The sequence below is a fragment of the Aulonocara sp. 'chitande type north' Nkhata Bay genome, linkage group LG3 (genome assembly GCF_057382095.1).
Source record: "Aulonocara sp. 'chitande type north' Nkhata Bay isolate Kocher_YH1m ecotype deep benthic linkage group LG3, A_spYH_male_GT1.1, whole genome shotgun sequence".
Lineage (NCBI taxonomy): Eukaryota > Metazoa > Chordata > Actinopteri > Cichliformes > Cichlidae > Aulonocara > Aulonocara sp. 'chitande type north' Nkhata Bay.
In genome coordinates this window covers 11931830-11951034 of record NC_141346.1, presented here as the reverse complement: position 1 = coordinate 11951034, position 19205 = coordinate 11931830, and the positions used below count along the sequence as shown (strand labels likewise).

The following is a 19205-nucleotide window of genomic DNA, read 5'->3' as shown; positions in this document are numbered from 1 at the left end:
CTGAATAGAAACCAGACTGTTCTGTTCTATTAAGGCAGAGGGCTGTACCACTTGGCTTCCTACAGATCATCATGAGGAGATTGTGAACAACAGTGAAATGTGGAAAAGCTGGAAAGTGATCCTGCAGTAACATTGAGGACGGCTACAGGGGTGTACGAGGTGCTCAACAAATTTGGCTCAATACAGGAGCAAGCTTGCAAAATAATGTACATAATCTGGCAGATAAAGGTTAAGAGAGACAAACCGCCAAAGGGAGACCTGTGTGCTCTTGTGGAATTATCAGATAATGTCTTTTGTACAGTTGACATTGTTTTGTCTGTCTGAAGAATGCATTTCACCATGTATAAGTAAGTAAAGTAAGTAAGTAAACTTTATTTATTAAGCGCTTTTCACAGACAGACAATCACAAAGCACTGTACACAAATATTAAAATATTAAAATAAACAATAAAATCAGTAGACATTATATACAGTGTAAAAGATCACATATAAATAATGTAAAAAAAATATAAAAAAATGTAGATCAACAGAAGGCTTGTTTGAAAAGAAAAGTTTTTAACTGTTTTTTAAAAGAATCCACAGAGTCAAGCAAACATAATTGTAGTGGTAAACTGTTCCACAGCCTTGGTGCAACAGACTGAAAGGCTCTGTCCCCTTTTGTCTTCAGTAGTGTACGGGGAACAACTAAGAGACTCTGAGTCTGCGAGCGGAGATGACGAGCAGCAGTGTATTTTATAAGAAGCTTGGATAAGTAATCTGGAGCCTGGCCATTTAGTGTCCTGTATGTTAAAACAAGAATTTTAAAGCTAATTCTAAACTCTATTGGGAGCCAATGTAAAGAATATAAGATGGGAGTGATGTGAACACGCTTGGTAGAGCGAGTTAGTAATCTGGCTGCTGCGTTTTGTATTGTCTGGAGGCGAGAGAGAGAGATGATTTATCCAAGCTAGTAAACAGGGAATTACAGTAATCTAAGCGTGATGACACAAATGCATGAATGAGTTTTTCCAGTTCAGCTGAGGAAACCATATATCGCAGTTTAGATATGTTTCTTAAATGATAGAAACAGGAACGAGACAAAGATTTTACATGAGAGTCAAGGCCCAGAGAAGAGTCAAATATTACTCCAAGATTTTGAATATTTGACTTGACAGATGGACAGAAAGAGGCAAGAACCTGGCTGATTTTAGAATGTAGCTCAGGAGGAGCTATGATCATGGTCTCGGTCTTGTTAGTATTTAGAACAAGGTAGTTGCTTGAAAGCCAATCAGAAACCTGGGTTAAGCACTGGACTAGGGTGGACAGCCTATCCAGCTGATGAGGCTTAAAGGACATATGGAGCTGAATTTCATCAGCATAAAAATGATAAGACAGGTTGCTAAAAGATTGAATGATACCAGCTAAAGGAAGCATATAAAAAGAAAATAGTAATGGACCTAAAACTGAACCCTGTGGGACACCACAGGTCAGGGCAGCAATGTCAGAGGTGAACCTGTCAGCCCTAACAGAGAAGGTCCTGTCTGATAAATATGAAGAAAACCAGTCTAGGGCAGAGCCAGATACACCAGCCAAAACCTTGAGCCTGTTAAGTAGGATTTTGTGGTCGATGGTGTAAAAAGCTGCACTAAGATCAAGCAAAATGATCACAGAACAATTCCCTGCATCAGATGCCATTAATAGATCATTATAGACTCTTAAGAGAGCGGTCTCTGTAGAGTGCTGCTTTTGAAAGCCAGACTGAAAAGGGTCAAGAATGTGTAATTTACATAATAGAGACCTGAACTGATTTTCAACAATTTTTTCAAGTAATTTACTTACAAATGGCAATTTTGAAATAGGTCGGTAATTACTAGCAGAGCTAGGATCAAGATTCTGTTTTTTTAACAGAGGAGTTACCTCAGCATGTTTAAAATAAGATGGAACACCACCTTGCCTCAGTGAACTGTTGATGATGGATAGTAATGTGGGACCAATACTGGTGATAGACCCGGACAGGACAGAGTGAGGTAATATATCTACAGAGCATGATGAGGATTTCATTTTACCTAAAACTATAATTACCGTAATTGTCGGGCTATAAGCCGCTACTTTTTCCACAAGCTTTGAACCCTGCGGCTTTTAGTCAGGTGCGGCTTTTCTATGGATTGTCCCTGATTTTTGTCATATCGTAAGACGATTTGTTTTGTTTGTTCCGCTGTTGTACGGCACTACTTGCCTGGCGGAAGGGCATGTGATCAGACACACAGTATCGGTGTTCAAGAGTGGTATGTTGGTCACATGTCCATCCGCCAGGCAACATAGTGCTGTACAAGTAGCACGAAAAACAAACTTGAAAAGTAGCGCTACACGTTCAGCGGGAGTCGTGGATGGTGTGCGGCAATAAACTTGCAAAAAGCAAGTTATGCTCAACTCCACCGGTGGAATCTGACAGCGTGGAAAAGTGTGAAAACATCCATCCATCCACCTGAGCCTAAAAGGTAGTCTGAATCTATTTTTCTGGTGTGCTGTAGGTTATTGTTATGTACTACATTTGTTACTCGTTTATGAAGCACAGTACATGTTTCGTACTTGTAATTACCGCTACTTGTACATATACCTAAAAAGTTGTGCAAATATGTACCCATAACTTGTTTTTCAAAATATTAATAAAAGGGGTGTGTCTCCAAACAGCCATCTCTTTCCTGACAATTCGCTTTGTGCATATTCTCTTACATATGATAAGTCAACATTGAAACACCTGCGGCTTTTAGTCAGGTGCGGCTAATGTATGTACAAAACAGGATTTTCCCCTGATTTTAGCTTGTGCGGCTAATATTCAGGTGCGCTTTGTAGTCTGGGAAATACGGTAAGTCATTTAGTGTGATTGGAGAAAAGGAGGTAAGTGATCCAAGACAGCAAGGAGTATTTTCATAAGGGGAGGCACTTGAGGAAATTTTGGATTTCAAGTCCATCACCTTATTTACAAAGTAATTAAGGAAAGTATTGCAATCTTCATCAGAAAACAACAGAGCATGCTGGGTTGGAGGAGAAACAATACTGTTGATGGTATCAAATAGAATTCTTGAATTATTTTTATGACGATTTATAAGATTATTGAAGTAAGAGGATCTGGCCTCTTTGACTGATTCATTATATAGGTAAAGTAGCTCTTTAAAGTGCTCACGATGGACAGTCAGACCGGTGGACTTCCACAGACGCTCTGCTTTTCGATAGGAGCGTCGAAGACCACGAGTCTGATTATTTAACCATGGTGTGTGGGAACTAACAGAGCAATAACTGGTTTTGAAAGGAGCAACCTGATTTAGAATGGTAAGACAGTGTTCATTAAAAGAATTAGTTAGAAGCTCAACCTCGTTTGAGGAACTTTTAAAATTAAAAAGAGAGGAGAACTCAGAAATTATAGAGTCGTCAATAAAGCGCATTTAAGATAAATGATGAGTACAATGATTGCTAATACATTCACTAACTATATTCTGTTGCAGCAAAGTGATGTGGGTGACATGGCCGAAAACTGTCACGTGGTTAACTGAATTGTGTGTAACCTCTTTTATCAATTAAAGAGTGAGGCGGACATGCAGGAATTGGAGTTGCTTGGACAGGCGAGTGGCAACACTGCCCTCCTTGATGCTCCCCTTGCAAGTGAAACATACACTTGTGTCTGTGTGGTTGCTTTCAGTAACAGTTTCTGTTTACCAGTAGGGTTGACTTAAACCCAACAGAAAGCAGTCTCACGTATTTGTTTAATATGTGCATTGAAGGACATATCCTGGTCAAAAATGACTCCAAGGTTCCTCACAGTGTTACTTTCTAGTCCCTGTCAGTACTCTTGCTGCACCCTTTTGGTCAGATAGAAGAAGTGGTATCCAGAAGTTCTACCAGTGGCTGGACGAAGCTGGACTGAAAGGGAGGCACTAATCATGGCAGGGCAGGAAAAAGCTCTGAGCACAAGATCCACAGAAGCTGGGGTCTATTTCCCTTTTCTCACCTCTGCGGAGGGTCTTTCCTTCAAGCTTGGGTCCTCTACCAGAGGCCTGAGAGCTTGAGGGTCATGTGAAGTATATTAACTCTTAGAAATTTCTGATGTTGTTCCTGGGAACCCCCTAGCTTGGGAGTCACCACACCTATTGCTCCAATGATCTTGAGTGATTTCCAGTGCACATGCACGAGAAAGGAGGGACCACAAATTACAGAAATGACAATGACAGTTACTTGTATCCATGATGTATTACTGTACAGTCTTTACTGGGTCTTTACCTTACAATATAAAGCGCCTTGAGGTGATTCTTGTTGTGATTTGGCGCTGTATAAATAAAATAATTAAATTGCATTGTCAGTAATGTTGCACATTTGGATTAAAAGGAATTGAAACCTGTGTGGCTTTGTGAGTTTATCTTTAATGTGTCTGCAAATCTATAGACATAGTACATCGTTACACATTTATACAGTCTCACACAGCTCTTGTCAGGCACACTGCATTATAGTTAGTTTTTTTAAACTTAAACGGTAATACTCCTTACACTAACATAAGTAAAATAAACATAAACAAAAGATAGTGTGATACCCAGTCTTCATCCACTGAGATTACAGCCGATACAGGTATAGATCAAACGACAATGCCACGAGTTTTCAACTCATACTGGCGAATTAGCTCTAGCTGCTAATTGTTAGCTTCATGGTTATTGCTACCAATGAATATATACTAATGACACATAAAGGGGGTTAACGGACAACTTTCCTACATTCTCTGTAACCCCGTTGACTTATCTTTAAACACAGCTCAAGTATTTACTCTCTTGTATCTGCTTACCTGCAAATGTATAGACATAGAACATTGTTACACCTTTATACATAGTCTCACACAGCTCTTGTTAGGCACTGCATTATGGTTAGTGGCCGGGCCTGTTTACTACTGTGAGAGCTGCTCATTTCAGGAGATATTCCCTTTTATGTGGTAACGGAGGAATAACTACCCTTCCAGTACTGTCTTATTGGAGACTGGGGCACACATTATTTTTACAACAATAAAAAAATAACCTATTTGAACAATCAGAACATTTTAAATAAATATTATATTCTAAATAAAATGGGGGATGTGTTGTTTTTGTCCATAATGCCTCTCTTGTCCTACAGTATTTATAGTGAAACATCTCCCTCTAGTGGCCATATATAAACATGTGTGAGGATGGTGTTCATGTAAAATGTGAATCACAGTGTTCCAGTCAGTCATCAGTGTGTCTCTGCACAGCTGTAATTAAAATGTGTTCAGAGGGCCTCAGTGTCTGAATGGTTCCAGTTCAGCTCCATAACAGCAGCGTCCCTGGTTTGATTCCTGTGTTTCAGCTCATATCTGCCTCTCTCACTGAGGGGGGCGTACATATACACACACACATACACACACTAACCACTAACTCTATTTGAACCAATAGAAAAGCTGGTGCTCAGAGGAAGAGGGCGGGCTTTACTTGGTGTCAGTGAGAGAAATGAAAAAAAGCTCAAATGAGTGAGAAGGACGATGAAGGAAACATCTGTGCTGTGTCTGCTCTGTAAGTAGAATCTCTGTGTTTGTTTGAATTCTTGTACTTTGACTGTCTGCTCTCCTGATAACTGATGATGGAGGAGAAGACATGAGAAACAAATCAGGCTGAATTCAAGTTCAAACACCACGAGGACCAACTGCAGGTCTGAACTGACTCTTTATCTTTGCTCAGGAGTCGAGGAAACACAGCAGGCAGTGAAAAGATCAAATCATTCACTCATATCAACACAGCTGCACAGTGGACACATGACTTTACTGTGGTTTCTTTTAGGAGTAGAGGACATTTTGTATTATATGAACAGTGTAGTCAGTGCACATATTTATGATCACAACAATTACATTCAGTGCTGTTTCTGAGATTAAAAAATATAATAATTAAATTTGAATAGAGGAGCTTGAACAGTATAAACTGTAGGGATATACATATGGGATGTTCTGTTTTACTATTACACACTTCCCCATCTTTTGTTGTCCAAATGTTTTTGAAACATATTCCTGTCATCAAATAGAAAATGAGCAGATATACCAGAGAGAGTTTGTGTGTTTGTCAGCTGTTTGTGTGGAGTTGATTTGAAATGACACTCAAATCAACCTGAGTGTCATTTCTCTTTAGTTCTGATCTCACTGCTGAGCTGCTCAACAAACCAAGGTCAGTAACCTTCTTCTGTCACAGTTTAAACCTCAGAAATGTGGTAACACTTTATTACACGACCTGCAAATAAGGCACAAGTACCCTATATTTGCATGCAATTTGTGGGCAACAAGGCGCAACTACCCTGCAACAAGAAAAGTGATTATGATAGTTTTAATTTTACAGATAATATATAAGACAGACTTAATAGTGAAACTTCCATTATGCAGAAAATTACTTAAGCAGAACCAGTAATTACTCGGGTTGCTGCGATACTAAAAATTATTTACAGAACAATCTGTATCTCTTTCCCTTTAAAATACCTGGAAGTTAGAAAATAGATGAAATTAAGTGACTCCATAACACGGCCCACAACCCAGTAAGTACTTACAGTACTTGTTTCATTGTTTCTTGCAAAAACCTGATTTGTTGCCCGCAAAATGCACATAATGGAATACATTTTAAAAGTAACCTTGCCAACAGTGGGTCATTTTATAAAATGTTGCTAGAAATGCCTGCCAGTCCTGAGATTGTTAATGAAAAAAATGTATGCATTACACATTACAGATAGTAGTTTGTTGTAATACTCAATACATTACCCTGTAAAATAACCTGAAATACACAGTCTCATAATTACCATTTAACAAAGACAAAAGCTAAGGCTACAGCCACACACACACCAATACACGTAATGAGGACACATTAAGCGATTTGTATTGGTGATATTTCAGCATTATGTACAAATACAACAAGAAATAAAGATGAAAACCGGTGCAAAGACACTTTAAAGTGATTACCACAGTGATTCTGTAGAAACATGAACAGGTAGAAATGGAGGCTCCAGCCTGACTGCTGATCAGTTTGTTACCTGTTGAAGTTCAGCATCTGGCTGCTGAGCTGGGGTCAGATTTCACTCAGCTTTAACATTACTCTGGATTCCTGGCTATATATCTCCACAGTTTTCAAAAACTATAACTACTCTCTTCCTCCTGCCTATGGACTGAAATTAGTTGACTGTAGCACAAATGTGCCGAAAAAAATTGAATTCTTTAAAAATAAAGAAAATTTAAAAGAACAAAAAACATTCTTTGATAATTTTTTTCTTTTTCAATTCAATTTTATATTAATCCCATAGTCAAAACACAAAGCACATTATACTGTAAGATAAATAATCCTTACAATCAACCCGTTTGAGCAAGCATTTGGGAGAGAAATACTCAGGAAGAAACCGCCAGGAGGACACAAGGGAGGGTTGCCTGTCTGCTGCTTTATGCGTGAAGGCCAGAAGACACCAAACATGCAAGTTATTTAAAAAAAAAAAAAAAAAAAAAAAAAAAAAAAAAAAAAAAAAACCCACTCCACCCTTCTAACAGTATTAAATGGATGAAATCTACGGAGAACAATTTTTGCATCAGACTATAAACACATAAAGTTTGACATTTTAACATAGGAGTGAATTCAATTCAGCACAATACAACACTCACTGTTAAGTCAGATTGTTGAATGTTGCCATTGTGCTTCTTAAATTTGTAAAGTTTTAGTTCAAACTACAGGATCAAGACATTCCTTTGTCCCCCTCCCTCTTAAGGTTCTGGGAGGAGGCTGTAGTGTTTTATCACAAGCACATCCCTTGTGAAGATTCTGTTTGATTTTGCTTTCTGCTTTTATTATCCTTTTGGTGAGCAGGAGGTCTCAGACACACACACGCACAAGTTCTTGCACATGCATCCACGTGCACACACATAGGGCCTTGTCTTCGTTTTACGGAGGGAGGTGCTGTGATGTGTATTGCAACAGTTTGTCATTAAAAAGGTTGCGAGGACAGCTGCTCTTCGAAGTATTTGGGCTACAGAGAGGTGAGGAGCATAGCTCCACTGCCTGGTTCTGACCAAAGCCTTTCCTCGTTAGCGAGTTAAAGACCAGTTAAAGATGTTCTGTGTGTGTGTGTGAGAGTGTGAGTGTGAGTGTGAGTGAGAGAGAGAGAGAGAGAGCTCAACCACTTTGGCGACAGTGGAAGTGAAAACCTCCCTTAAAGTGGGAAGAAACCTTCAGCAAAACCAACATCTGCCACAACTGGTTAGGGTGAGCTAGGACATGACAGACTTAGACAGGAATGGGGAATGACAAAGCAACAAGAAAATATAGATCAGGAATAACTCAACTTTGAAGCAAAACCAGCTCAATACATTACAACTAAAAGAAATCACCATAACTGTTAGGTGCGGCTGTGTGCAGGCAGGAATAGGACCCAAGGTGCAGACTCCGGAGACAGACGTGAACTCAAAAAGGCTTTAAGTACTCAAAACATAACACAGACTCACGGGCAGGCACTATAACAAAGGGAACAGAGACGTGGGAACAGGGCAGACACAAACACTGACTGAACACGGGGATATAGGAACTAAAGATACACATAGACGCGAACTAGACAAGGGGATGCAGGTGATAGGGGAGACAGAGCAACTAAAGAAGACAGAGACCTAAGCCATAAGATAGAACTCAAAGAAACCAAAAACTAGACAGTATAAATAATAAAAACTCAAAAGCCCTGGGTCGACGACCCAGGCATCCTAACAGTACCCCCCCCTTAAGGGCTGGCTTCCAGACAGCCCAAACCAAAACATAAAAAAAAACCCCAAAAACAACCCAACCAGGGTGGGCGGCGGGGGAAACAGGATGGAGGGCCCGAAACAAAACAAGGAGCCAGAAACAACAAAACAAAAAAAAGTGCAAACACTGGAGCCCGGAAAGCAACAGAACAAAACACAGAAACAAAGTCCAAAACAACAGCACCAAGGCCCAGGCAAAGTCCAAAAGCAAATAAACAAAAGAGCTCACGAAAGGTGCAGAGGCCCAGACAATAGTCTCAAAAAAGTTCAGGGGGGCCGGCCCGGAGGCTGACAGTCCAAGAGCCCAGAAAACAGTTCAGGAGGCCGGCCAGGCAGAAGGCCCCGGTGGCGACGGAGCAGATCAGGAGGCCGGCCGGGCGGGAGGCACTGGCGGAGGAGTAGTTCAGGGGGCCGTCCATGACCGCGGCATAGTTCCGAGGGCTGTCCATGACGGCAACGACGTCCAGTCATCGGCCGGACAGAACGTGCAAGACGAGCAGGCCGTGCAGGACGAGCAGGCCGGACAAGACGTGCAGGAACAGACAGATTGGAGACCTCAGGGGCAGACAAGGCTGGACCAGGCGGAGCTGCAGAGTCAGAGGCCGGACCAGGCGGAGCTGCAGAGTCAGAGGCCGGACCAGGCGGAGCTGCAGAGTCAGAGGCCGGACCAGGCGGAGCTGCAGAGTCAGAGGCCGGACCAGGCGGAGCAGCAAAGGCTGGGGCCGGACCAGGCGGAGCAGCAAAGGCTGGGGCCGGACCAGGCGGAGCAGCAAAGGCTGGGGCCGGACCAGGTGTAGCAGAAGCCGGGGCCGGACCAGGCGTAGCCGAGGCAGAGGCTAATGGCGGCTGGATGGGCTCCTCGGACCCTCCAGCGGAGACAGGTGGCTGAAGCGGTTCCTCGGGCCCTTCAGCAGGAAGAGACAGGTGGCTGAAGCGGTTCCTCGGACCCTCCAGCAGGAAGAGACAGGTGGCTGAAGCGGTTCCTCGGACCCTCCAGCAGGAAGAGACAGGTGGCTGAAGCGGTTCCTCGGACCCTCCAGCAGGAAGAGACAGGTGGCTGAAGCGGTTCCTCGGACCCTCCAGCAGGAAGAGACAGGTGGCTGAAGCGGTTCCTCGGACCCTCCAGCAGGAAGAGACAGGTGGCTGAACGGGCCCCTCGGACCCTCCAGCGGAGACAGGTGGCTGAACGGGCCCCTCGGACCCTCCAGCGGAGACAGGAAGCTGAACGGATGACCGAGGAGAGGAGCGACGGTGGCGTCGCTTCCTTTTAGACGAGGGAACAGGAACCGGTGGAGAAACGGAGACCTCCTCCTCATCCTCCGACCACACAGCCGCCAGGAAAAAGGCAGGCGAACGGACAGGCGAACAAGGTCCCAGCTGGCGTGAGGAAGGGGAGGAAGCCTGCAGTGGCGATGAGGCAGAATGTGCGTTGTCCTGCGGCAGCGGTGGGGAAGACGTAGTGAGGGAGAGAGCAAGCTCACTAGCCCTGACTTGCTCTCTCCAGGCAGTTATGGTGTTCCCCAACTCAGTGTCCTTAGCAAACTGGCTAAGCTGGGGATTATGCCGAATGATGGCATCTACTGCACTCAACCCGACTGCCATAGTCCGTAAATCCTGTGACTGGGCAATGCGGTCAAGCAGGCGCACCAGCCGCTCCATCTCGTCGTCGAACTCAAAAGAAAAAGAGTCTGCAGGGTCCATGTTCTGGTCGCGATCTTCTGTTAGGTGCGGCTGTGTGCAGGCAGGAATAGGACCCAAGGTGCAGACTCCGGAGACAGACGTGAACTCAAAAAGGCTTTAATTAAGTACTCAAAATATAACATAACTGAAAAAGGCTCAAAACAAACTTAAACTAGAGAAATGCCAGAACACACAGCAAAGTAAACGGTAGATCGCGACACAGACACCAAGAAACACAGGGCTTAAATACACAGAGGGAGCAATCAGGGAATGGGTAACAGGAGGGAAACACAGCTGGGGCAAATCAGGCCTAACGAGACAAGGGGGAAGCAAAACCAGACACATTAACATCAGACATGGACTTTCAAAGTAAAACAGGAAACATAACACAGACTCACGGGCAGGCACTATAACAAAGGGAACAGAGACGTGGGAACAGGGCAGACACAAACACTGACTGAACACGGGGATATAGGAACTAAAGATACACATAGACGCGGACTAGACAAGGGGATGCAGGTGATAGGGGAGACAGAGCAACTAAAGAAGACAGAGACCTAAGCCATAAGATAGAACTCAAAGAAACCAAAAACTAGACAGTATAAATAATAAAAACTCAAAAGCCCTGGGTCGACGACCCAGGCATCCTAACAATAACACACAACAAAACATTGCTGGGTCTAATGACCCAGAACCATGACAATTTGTGCCCTACCTGATTTCCCTTTTTTTGTATGTTTGTCACACTTAATCGTTTTTTCCACACAGGGCCATCTGAGCATGGATTCTTTCCATGGTGGCGTTGGTGTAATTTAATTTATAAACTACATTTGTGTTTTCTTTGTCTAATATTTAAATGTGTTTGATCATCTGAAACATTTACAGTGAGTGTGACAAACATACAAAAACAGGAAATTAGAAAGAGCACGAATGCTTTTTCACACCACTGTAAATTCAGTTGTGGATTTAACAGGGAGCCAGTGAAGAGAAGCTAACATAGGAGAAATATGCTCTCTCTTTGTAATTCCTGTCAGTGCTCTTGCTGCAGAATACAGCTACATTTTAGTTTAATATATTCACTGAAGGACATATCCTGTAAAAAAAACAACACCTTCCTCACAGTGTTACTGGACATCAGAATAATGCCATCCACAGTAAGTATCTGCTTAGATACCACATTCCTAAGATTTTTATGGCCAATTATTCTAGCTTTCGTTAATTTCATTAAGAAGTGATCAAACAAAGGAGTTTTCAGGCAACACTGTTAATGTTCAGTTTCTATGCCATTTTTCTTTTTTCCTGGTGTGCAGAAAACTGAAGAACGTTTGTAATGCAAGCAACACCATAACTGTAACTGTAATGTTACTGTTAATGTTAATGTTGTAATGTAACTGTAATGTAATTACGGAATTTAGTACAGTTCCAATATAACTTATTGTGTTAATGGAAAATGTAATGTAATATGATCTGTTTGGTTTGATGTTTTTAGAATGAAAATTATAAAATAATAAAAGCAATAAACCATTTGGACCTTTTTATCAAGTATAACACATAATCAATTTTTCATTGTAACCCTCACAGCTCGTCTGACTGTGAGTCCCAGCAGCTCCCAGTTCTTTCAATATGACTTTGTGTCTCTGAGCTGTGAGGAGGACGACAGCTCTGCTGGATGGACTCTGAGGAGAAACACAAGCAAACAGCAGAGGGCTCAGTGTGGAGATGGGTGGGGAAAACCAGCTGGTTCTTCCTGTAACATCAGATATACTTACCCATCTGACAGTGGAGTTTACTGGTGTGAGTCCAGAGAAGGCACCGTCAGTAACATGGTTCACCTCACAGTCACTGGTAAGTAGATCAAAAATCGCAAAGTGCTTTACAATAAAAAATAAACTGAGAACAAAAATATAAAACAGCATACATATAACATCATACAGCCTAAAACTAGTTAAAAGCTAATATGAATAAATGAGAATTTAGTTGAGTCTTAAAATGAGTTACAGGGACCATTAATAGCCTTCGACTACAAGAATAGGTGTTGCATTCTAGAAGGTCAGAAATATAAGCTGGGGCTTGACCACACAGGGCTTTAAAAGTAAGGACAAAGATTTTTATATTAATTTTGTGAAGTCTCTAGCAGAAGCAACATTCTATGCTGACTGAAGATGGTCATGTCACGGTTCGCTTGAGGACTCACACGCAGGACTCAGAGGCACAGTCAGTATTTATTACAGTCCCACCAGGTGTATATACAAACAGTGCAGGGGATGGTGCTATATACAACGCGGTGACAGGGAAAGGGCTCCGGGGAAATCCAGGCAGGAAAAAGACACTCACTCCTTTTCTGGCTCTCTCTCCAAACACTCACACAAAAGGGGAATCTGCTCGGGGGATGCAGGGTCAGGTCCAGGGGATGCGAGTCACACACAACGATCCAGCGATGAGTAGAAGCCACTCCCTGGCTTAAATGCTGGCTGCGCTGACGAGGCCCAGGTGTTTCCTCTTCAGAGGGGGCGTGGGCCAAGGGCGTGAACCCACCATGAGTTCCGCCCTGGCGAGAGAGCGAGAGAGAGAGAGAGAGAGAGAGGGGGGGGAGGGAGAGAGAGGGGGAACACTACTAGTCAGCGGCCTGCTGATCCCCTGGCCGTGACAGGTCAAGATCTTATTCAAACACATAAACAGCTCTTACAATAATCAAGCTGTGATAAAATAAAAGCATAAAAATTTACCTCTAATTCAGCTTGCGAGACAACCGTTTGGCACTTAGTCATATTTATTAGTTGAAAAAAACCAAACAAACACTGTTTCTGATTCATTCACAAGAATGGCTCCCGAGTTCAATTCAATCTACACTCAACAAAAATATAAACGCAACACCTTTGTTACTGCTCCCATTCCCCATGGGATGGACATAGAGACCTAAAATTCATTCCAGATACACAATATAACCATCCCTCCCAAACAGTGGTCACAAATCAGTCCAAATGTGTGGTAGTGGGCACATCTGCTATATTGAGATAATCCATCCCACCTCACAGGTGTGCCACATCAGGATGCTGATCTGACATCATGAGTAGTGCACAGGTGTACCTCAGACTGCCCACAACAAAAGGCCACCCTGGAATGTGCAGTTTTTTGCGCTATTGGGGGTCTGGGGACCCAGAACCGGTCAGTATCTGGTGTGACCACCATTTGCCTCATGCAGTGCAACACATCGTCGCATGGAGTCTATCAGATTGTCAATTGTGGAATGTTGGTCCACTCCACTTCAATGGCTGTGCGAGGTTGTTGGATATAAACAATATCACCAGTGCCAAAGGCAGAAATAAGCTCCAGGATAACCATTACGCTGGATGCAGCAGAGTCAACAGACTAGAAATCACTAGAAACTTTGAGTAAAGGACTTTTTGTGGAGTGAAGCACACATAAACCCAGAATGAAATTTGTCAAAGATGTCATGCTTTTCCATAAAAGAAATGACTTGTTTGGCCACGTTTTTAAGAAGCTTTGACAAGAAAGGGATCTTAGAGATATGCCTGTAATTTTTGAACTGTGTATTTCTACAATAGAAGGCCATTAGCAAGAAAACAGATTTTAAATAACGCTGTATGGATAAAGTCATTTGGGCAGGTAGATAATACCATTTTATCAAGTAAAGATGAAATGTCATATCGTGTCATCGGATGAAACACATTCAGAGACTAAGAGTGGAGAGCCAGGAACAAAGGTATGACACTGGTAAGCTGAGTGTGTGGAGTTAGTGTTGATGAAGCTGTGTGTAAATGGATGAAATGCTGTAGTTTGTCTCTGTGTTGAGGTGGATCAGTGATCCTGCAGAGTCCTGTCCTCCCTGTGATGGAGGGAGATGACGTCACTCTGCTCTGTAAAACAAAGACCACTCCCTCCAACCTCCCAGCTGCTTTCTATAAAGATGGCTCCCTCATCAGGAAGCAGCCTACAGGTCACATGACCATCCAGCATGTTTCCAGGTCTGATGAAGGCCTCTACAAGTGTGACATCAGCGGTCATGGAGAGTCTCCATCCAGCTGGATCACTGTCACAGGTGACACACTCACCTGTCTGTGTTTCTGCAGCTTTCAACATTAACAATGTGACGACAACTTAATGACTGTGTTTGCTTTATTTTAGACAAACACAGCACCACACCTCTATCTACAACCACACCTCCACCTACATCCACCACTACATCTACACCCACCACCACAACTGTCAGATCTTTGCCCACCTCTATACATACATCCAGCACAACTCCACCCACCATCACACCCTCACCCACTGCTACCAAATCTCCATTAATAACTGCTCAAGGCATTACATCCACACCTCCACCTACATTCACCTCTCCTCCTGGTTCCACCTCCAACACTCTACCTCCATCAATGATGTTGGTCTCCTCTGTTGGATCATCCTGTGTTGTGGTTCTACTGGTGTTACTGGTTCTGCTGGTGAGACGATGTGCTCACAGGAAACCTGAAGGTGAGACTCAGACTTCCTGATTGTTCGTGTTTGAAATTCTTCAGTAGAATGAAGGTCACATACATTATTATTATAGTTACAACTTTCCTAAATGCAACCTGTTTTTAGATATTTAATTTATATTATTTTTAATTTTGCATCATTTCAGCAGATCAAGAAGAAGATGACATCATCACTTATGTCATGTACAGTTACATTCAATTATCAGATCCTCAACAACAGCCAATCAGAAAAAGCAAAGGTAGTACTGTGTTTCCATCAAAAGGGGTTGAGGTTGACATTTAAAATTTTAAATATAATTGCAAAACTATGTGATGTGTTTCAAATGGCTGCTGAGTTGTTAGATTTGTTTCTAAAACAACTTTTTTGCAACTTTACAATTAAGGAACACTGCAAAGTAGGGGTGAGGATGTTTCAGAAATAGGGGATTAGTAAGGAACTTTCTCTTTGATTTCTTTGTTGTAAGTTCTTGAGAAGATAACTTTTTTGGTTTAGTGTGAAGCCAATTAAGTCACAGATTGAACAGACCGTAGACCTTTGTTTGTGTTTTCAGCCTCTCAGACATTTGAACCACTTTTAAACTTGCATGTAAAACCACAGCAGCTACTTCCTGTTGATGACCCCAGTTAGTGTGAACCAGGTTAAGGTTTAGACGTCTCACCACAAGATCTAATGATAGTGTTCAAGTCATGAGAACCCTGTTGCTTTGTGCTTTGTGGTATAGTGTGTGCGTTTGTATTATTAGAATATAGCAGCCTTGTGGTCATCCACACTTGTTTTTCACAGAATGAGCCGTCAGTTATTTCTGGTCATTATGAGTTTCACAGCAGAGGTGTTAACATAGGAAAGCTGAAAAATGCTGCCGATTATAAAAATCGCTTAATCACCTAATCTTGTCAATTACTTTGCAGCTCTCGAGTAATAATATATCAATGGTGTTGCTGTAGTTTCAGTAATTGTATATGCTTTATATTACAGAGACTGATACAACTGTGGTCTACCCAGCAGTGGGCTCTGACGATGTCAGTAATGGACAAACAACCATCAGGACAAGAAAGCTCAGGTACAGCTGGGCTGTTCACCCTGTTTACCGTCATTATGCTAGGCTAAGCTAAGAAAAGTTTAAATAAAGTAATCCATGAGAACCAAAAGTGCAGGCTGCAGATTGCTCTAAACATATAACGATTTTTCTACTCTTGGGTTTGTATGATATCATCGATACCTAATATGGTCTCAGTTACATATGCTCCAGCCACCTGTTATTTCAACCTTTTATTAGTGATTGGCAGCCAATCAGTAGAAAGTTGCCTTAAAGGGAGAGGAGCTAATACAGATTGTTTTAGACAGGATGAACTAAGGGGCTCCAACAAAGCTCAGTGTAAGCTAATGAAATATTACCCTGAACTGTGAATCATGCAGAGGTACTCTAGTCAAGTCCAAGAATAAAAATAAAGAGCTGGAAATGAACACAGAACACAAATCTTCACAATCTGATTCAACAAAAATAAACTTGTGCAGTGAAAACACAAGTTATAGTGCATGAACTTCAACAGTGTAGGGTTGCTTCAAATACAGGAAATGGTGCAACATATAATTGTGACTCTCCTTATAACCCTGCAGGTACCTCAGGCAGGCAGCTGAAGTTGACGTGCAATAGAATAACACCGACAATAGTGCAGGGTCTATTTTTGATTGAACCTGCAAGAAACACTAGATTTTTTTTATTTGTTTCTCTAAAACTGCACAAAACAGTTCACCTACAAAGTAAAACCTCTGAGCTTGAGAGAAAAAAAAACAGAGCACTGTTTCTGTACCCAGAGAGCAAAATGTTACTAGTCTTCAGTAGGATACAGTCCATAAATGTTTCACTAGGACTTTGAGATAAATTGAAACATATTAGCAAGATGTCTGACAGTCCAGTTGACTACAACTGAATAACTACAGAACATCTGTCATTACTGCTGGTTATCAGTAGACCATCCAGGTATATATTGTGCTAGATGTATCTATACTTACTCTTGCTATAGTGAGAACACACGTATGCACTCAGTATTACATCATAAACAAACCACATCTCCCTCTGCATGAGTCTGTGAGGGTGCTGAGCAGCTCTTTCAGTCAAAGACTGAACCTCACTGACAAAGTAAAACAGGAATGAAGATCGACACAAACAACCATCAGAAACAGCAGCATAAAGACATGAAACACTGAGAGGTGAGGCAGAGAAACTACAAACGGAACACAGAGGGAACTAATGACAAACAAAAAGTAAGAACTGAAGCTGAGAGAAAGAAACACTAAACCACACTAGAAGAAATCGTGTGATCAAAGTTAAAGGTCAGCACAGATCTGTGGGCTCCAGGTTTGTAGAAGCAGTTTAAAGTGTGAGCAGTGCGGACGCTCTGATTTGTATCTAAACTGGTTCCAAGTAAAGTCTGAACTGGGACTGTGTGTGATGCAGAGAGGTGGAGATTGGAGGTCTTGATTAACCTACAAAGCTTGTAATCATGTTTCCTGTTGTTTGAACTGTGTGTGTTTGTGTTCAGACTTTAAACCAGAGCCAGACATCGTCTACTCTTCACTGAAGTAGTCCACCAGTCCAACCACTGACATCCAGCTGCTGGTCTCTAACTGGTCCCCCCAGCACCTCAGACCAGAGGACATCCAGATGTTACAGATTTTATGTCTTTTTATCACTGAATTAGACTCTGATGATGCAGAACTACTTAATGGAAATCAGTTACTTAATTTATTGGCATGCAGATGTTTTATGTCTTCAGTAACTTACAACAAGTATCCTGTTGTTGTTCCCCTTGGAAACATTTATATTGTCTCACTCAGTAATATAAGATTAAAACACAGACTTGAGTGTTGTAGTGTCTGAAAAACTACAAATTCATGAACTCAGACTGGACTTCCTTCTGAATCACATTTCCCGAATGAGCACAGAGCTCAGTCCTGTTAAACTTTTAATGAAGCTTAAAGCCTCTCTGAGGTCAAAGTCATCATAGGTCAAAGGTCAAAGTCATCATCCAGTTCTCTAATTTGGAGAAGCAAAACTGTTTTGGGTAAAAAAGTCCCACAGCTCATGGTCACAGGTTGGGTTGGGCAACCAGTTTTGCTTTGCCTCTTTTGTTCTAATGCAACATAAAATGATACAGAGTATAACTGAGGTTTACTGAAAAACTAATCAGTTCCAGAAGGCAGATTTGGAAAAATAACTTTAAATCTGATCTCTGAGTTCAATAATATCAAACTTTTCATTCTAGTTAGTTCAACCCACTCTGTTGTGTATTTTCCTCTTGAGTTAACTACATATATGAATGCCTGCTGATAACTTAATGGATGTTCAACCATGTATGATCATAGTTCACTAAGTCATGAAGCAGGAATTATAGATTTTATTCTAAGCTGTGAACTTTTTTTATTCTAACTGTGAACAAACAACGTTTCTGAAATGGCAGCCACTTCACAAGCGCATGGCACAACATAGAAGAGCCACCTCCACAGGACAAGACTCAGCTGTCCATCTGCATCTAAAGGACAAACGTCACTCTTTCGAGAATGCCAATGTTCACATTTTGGACAGAGAGGACAGATGGTTTGAAAGAGGAGTGAAGGAAGCCATCTATGTCTACTGTGAGTGACCATCTTTGAACAGAGGCGGTGGTTTATAACACCAACTCTCTGCCATCTATAATCCAGTTTTGAGTTCCCTCCCCAGACGCCTTAACACCCACTCACATCCTGGGCCATCTGACCTCAGGACATCACATGATAGGGTGGGGCCAGGTTTCACAATGAGCTCACCCGAAACCCTGGCTGATTGTGAGCTACACCCATTTTCTCACCTTGGCTCATGTGATTAGGTAGAGGATCATCAGGGGGTCCTTTTGTCCCTCTTTGGGGGGAAACTCCCACTGGGTTTAAATCTGGGACTCTCCACCATTTGACCTTAGAACTGAAAAGGCTTCTCGGATGAGAGGTGAAACGTCATCAAGCAACTTAAAGAAGTCCTGATGCTTATTTTTTCTAAGCTCCTTAGACTACGATGACCTGGATGACTGAGAACCTTCACAGACATAGACAAAATAGACTTAAGTAAACCAAAGGAACTTTGGAGTCTACAAATCTGTCTCACCACATCTTAGTGGTTAATGCAGTTGTTCCGGTAAACAGAAACAAACACTTCCTCTCTGCTGAACTGCAGACACTGTATTTATTGAAGAGGCACAGCATCACTTTAGTGAGTCCTG

At 42.1% G+C, this 19205-nt stretch overlaps 1 protein-coding gene across 1 annotated transcript; it reads left to right on the top strand.

The window, feature by feature from the left end:
- Positions 1–5470: 5470 nt before the first annotated feature.
- Positions 5471–16606, top strand: LOC147333976 (uncharacterized). The gene is made up of 8 exons (XM_086285859.1): positions 5471–5542; positions 6149–6184; positions 12037–12300; positions 14270–14515; positions 14602–14949; positions 15098–15190; positions 15928–16012; positions 16570–16606. The coding sequence occupies exons 1-8, from the start codon at positions 5512–5514 to the stop codon at positions 16604–16606; spliced, it is 1140 nt and encodes a 379-aa protein (XP_086141985.1). The 5' UTR covers positions 5471–5511.
- The last annotated feature ends 2599 nt before the right edge of the window (positions 16607–19205 follow it).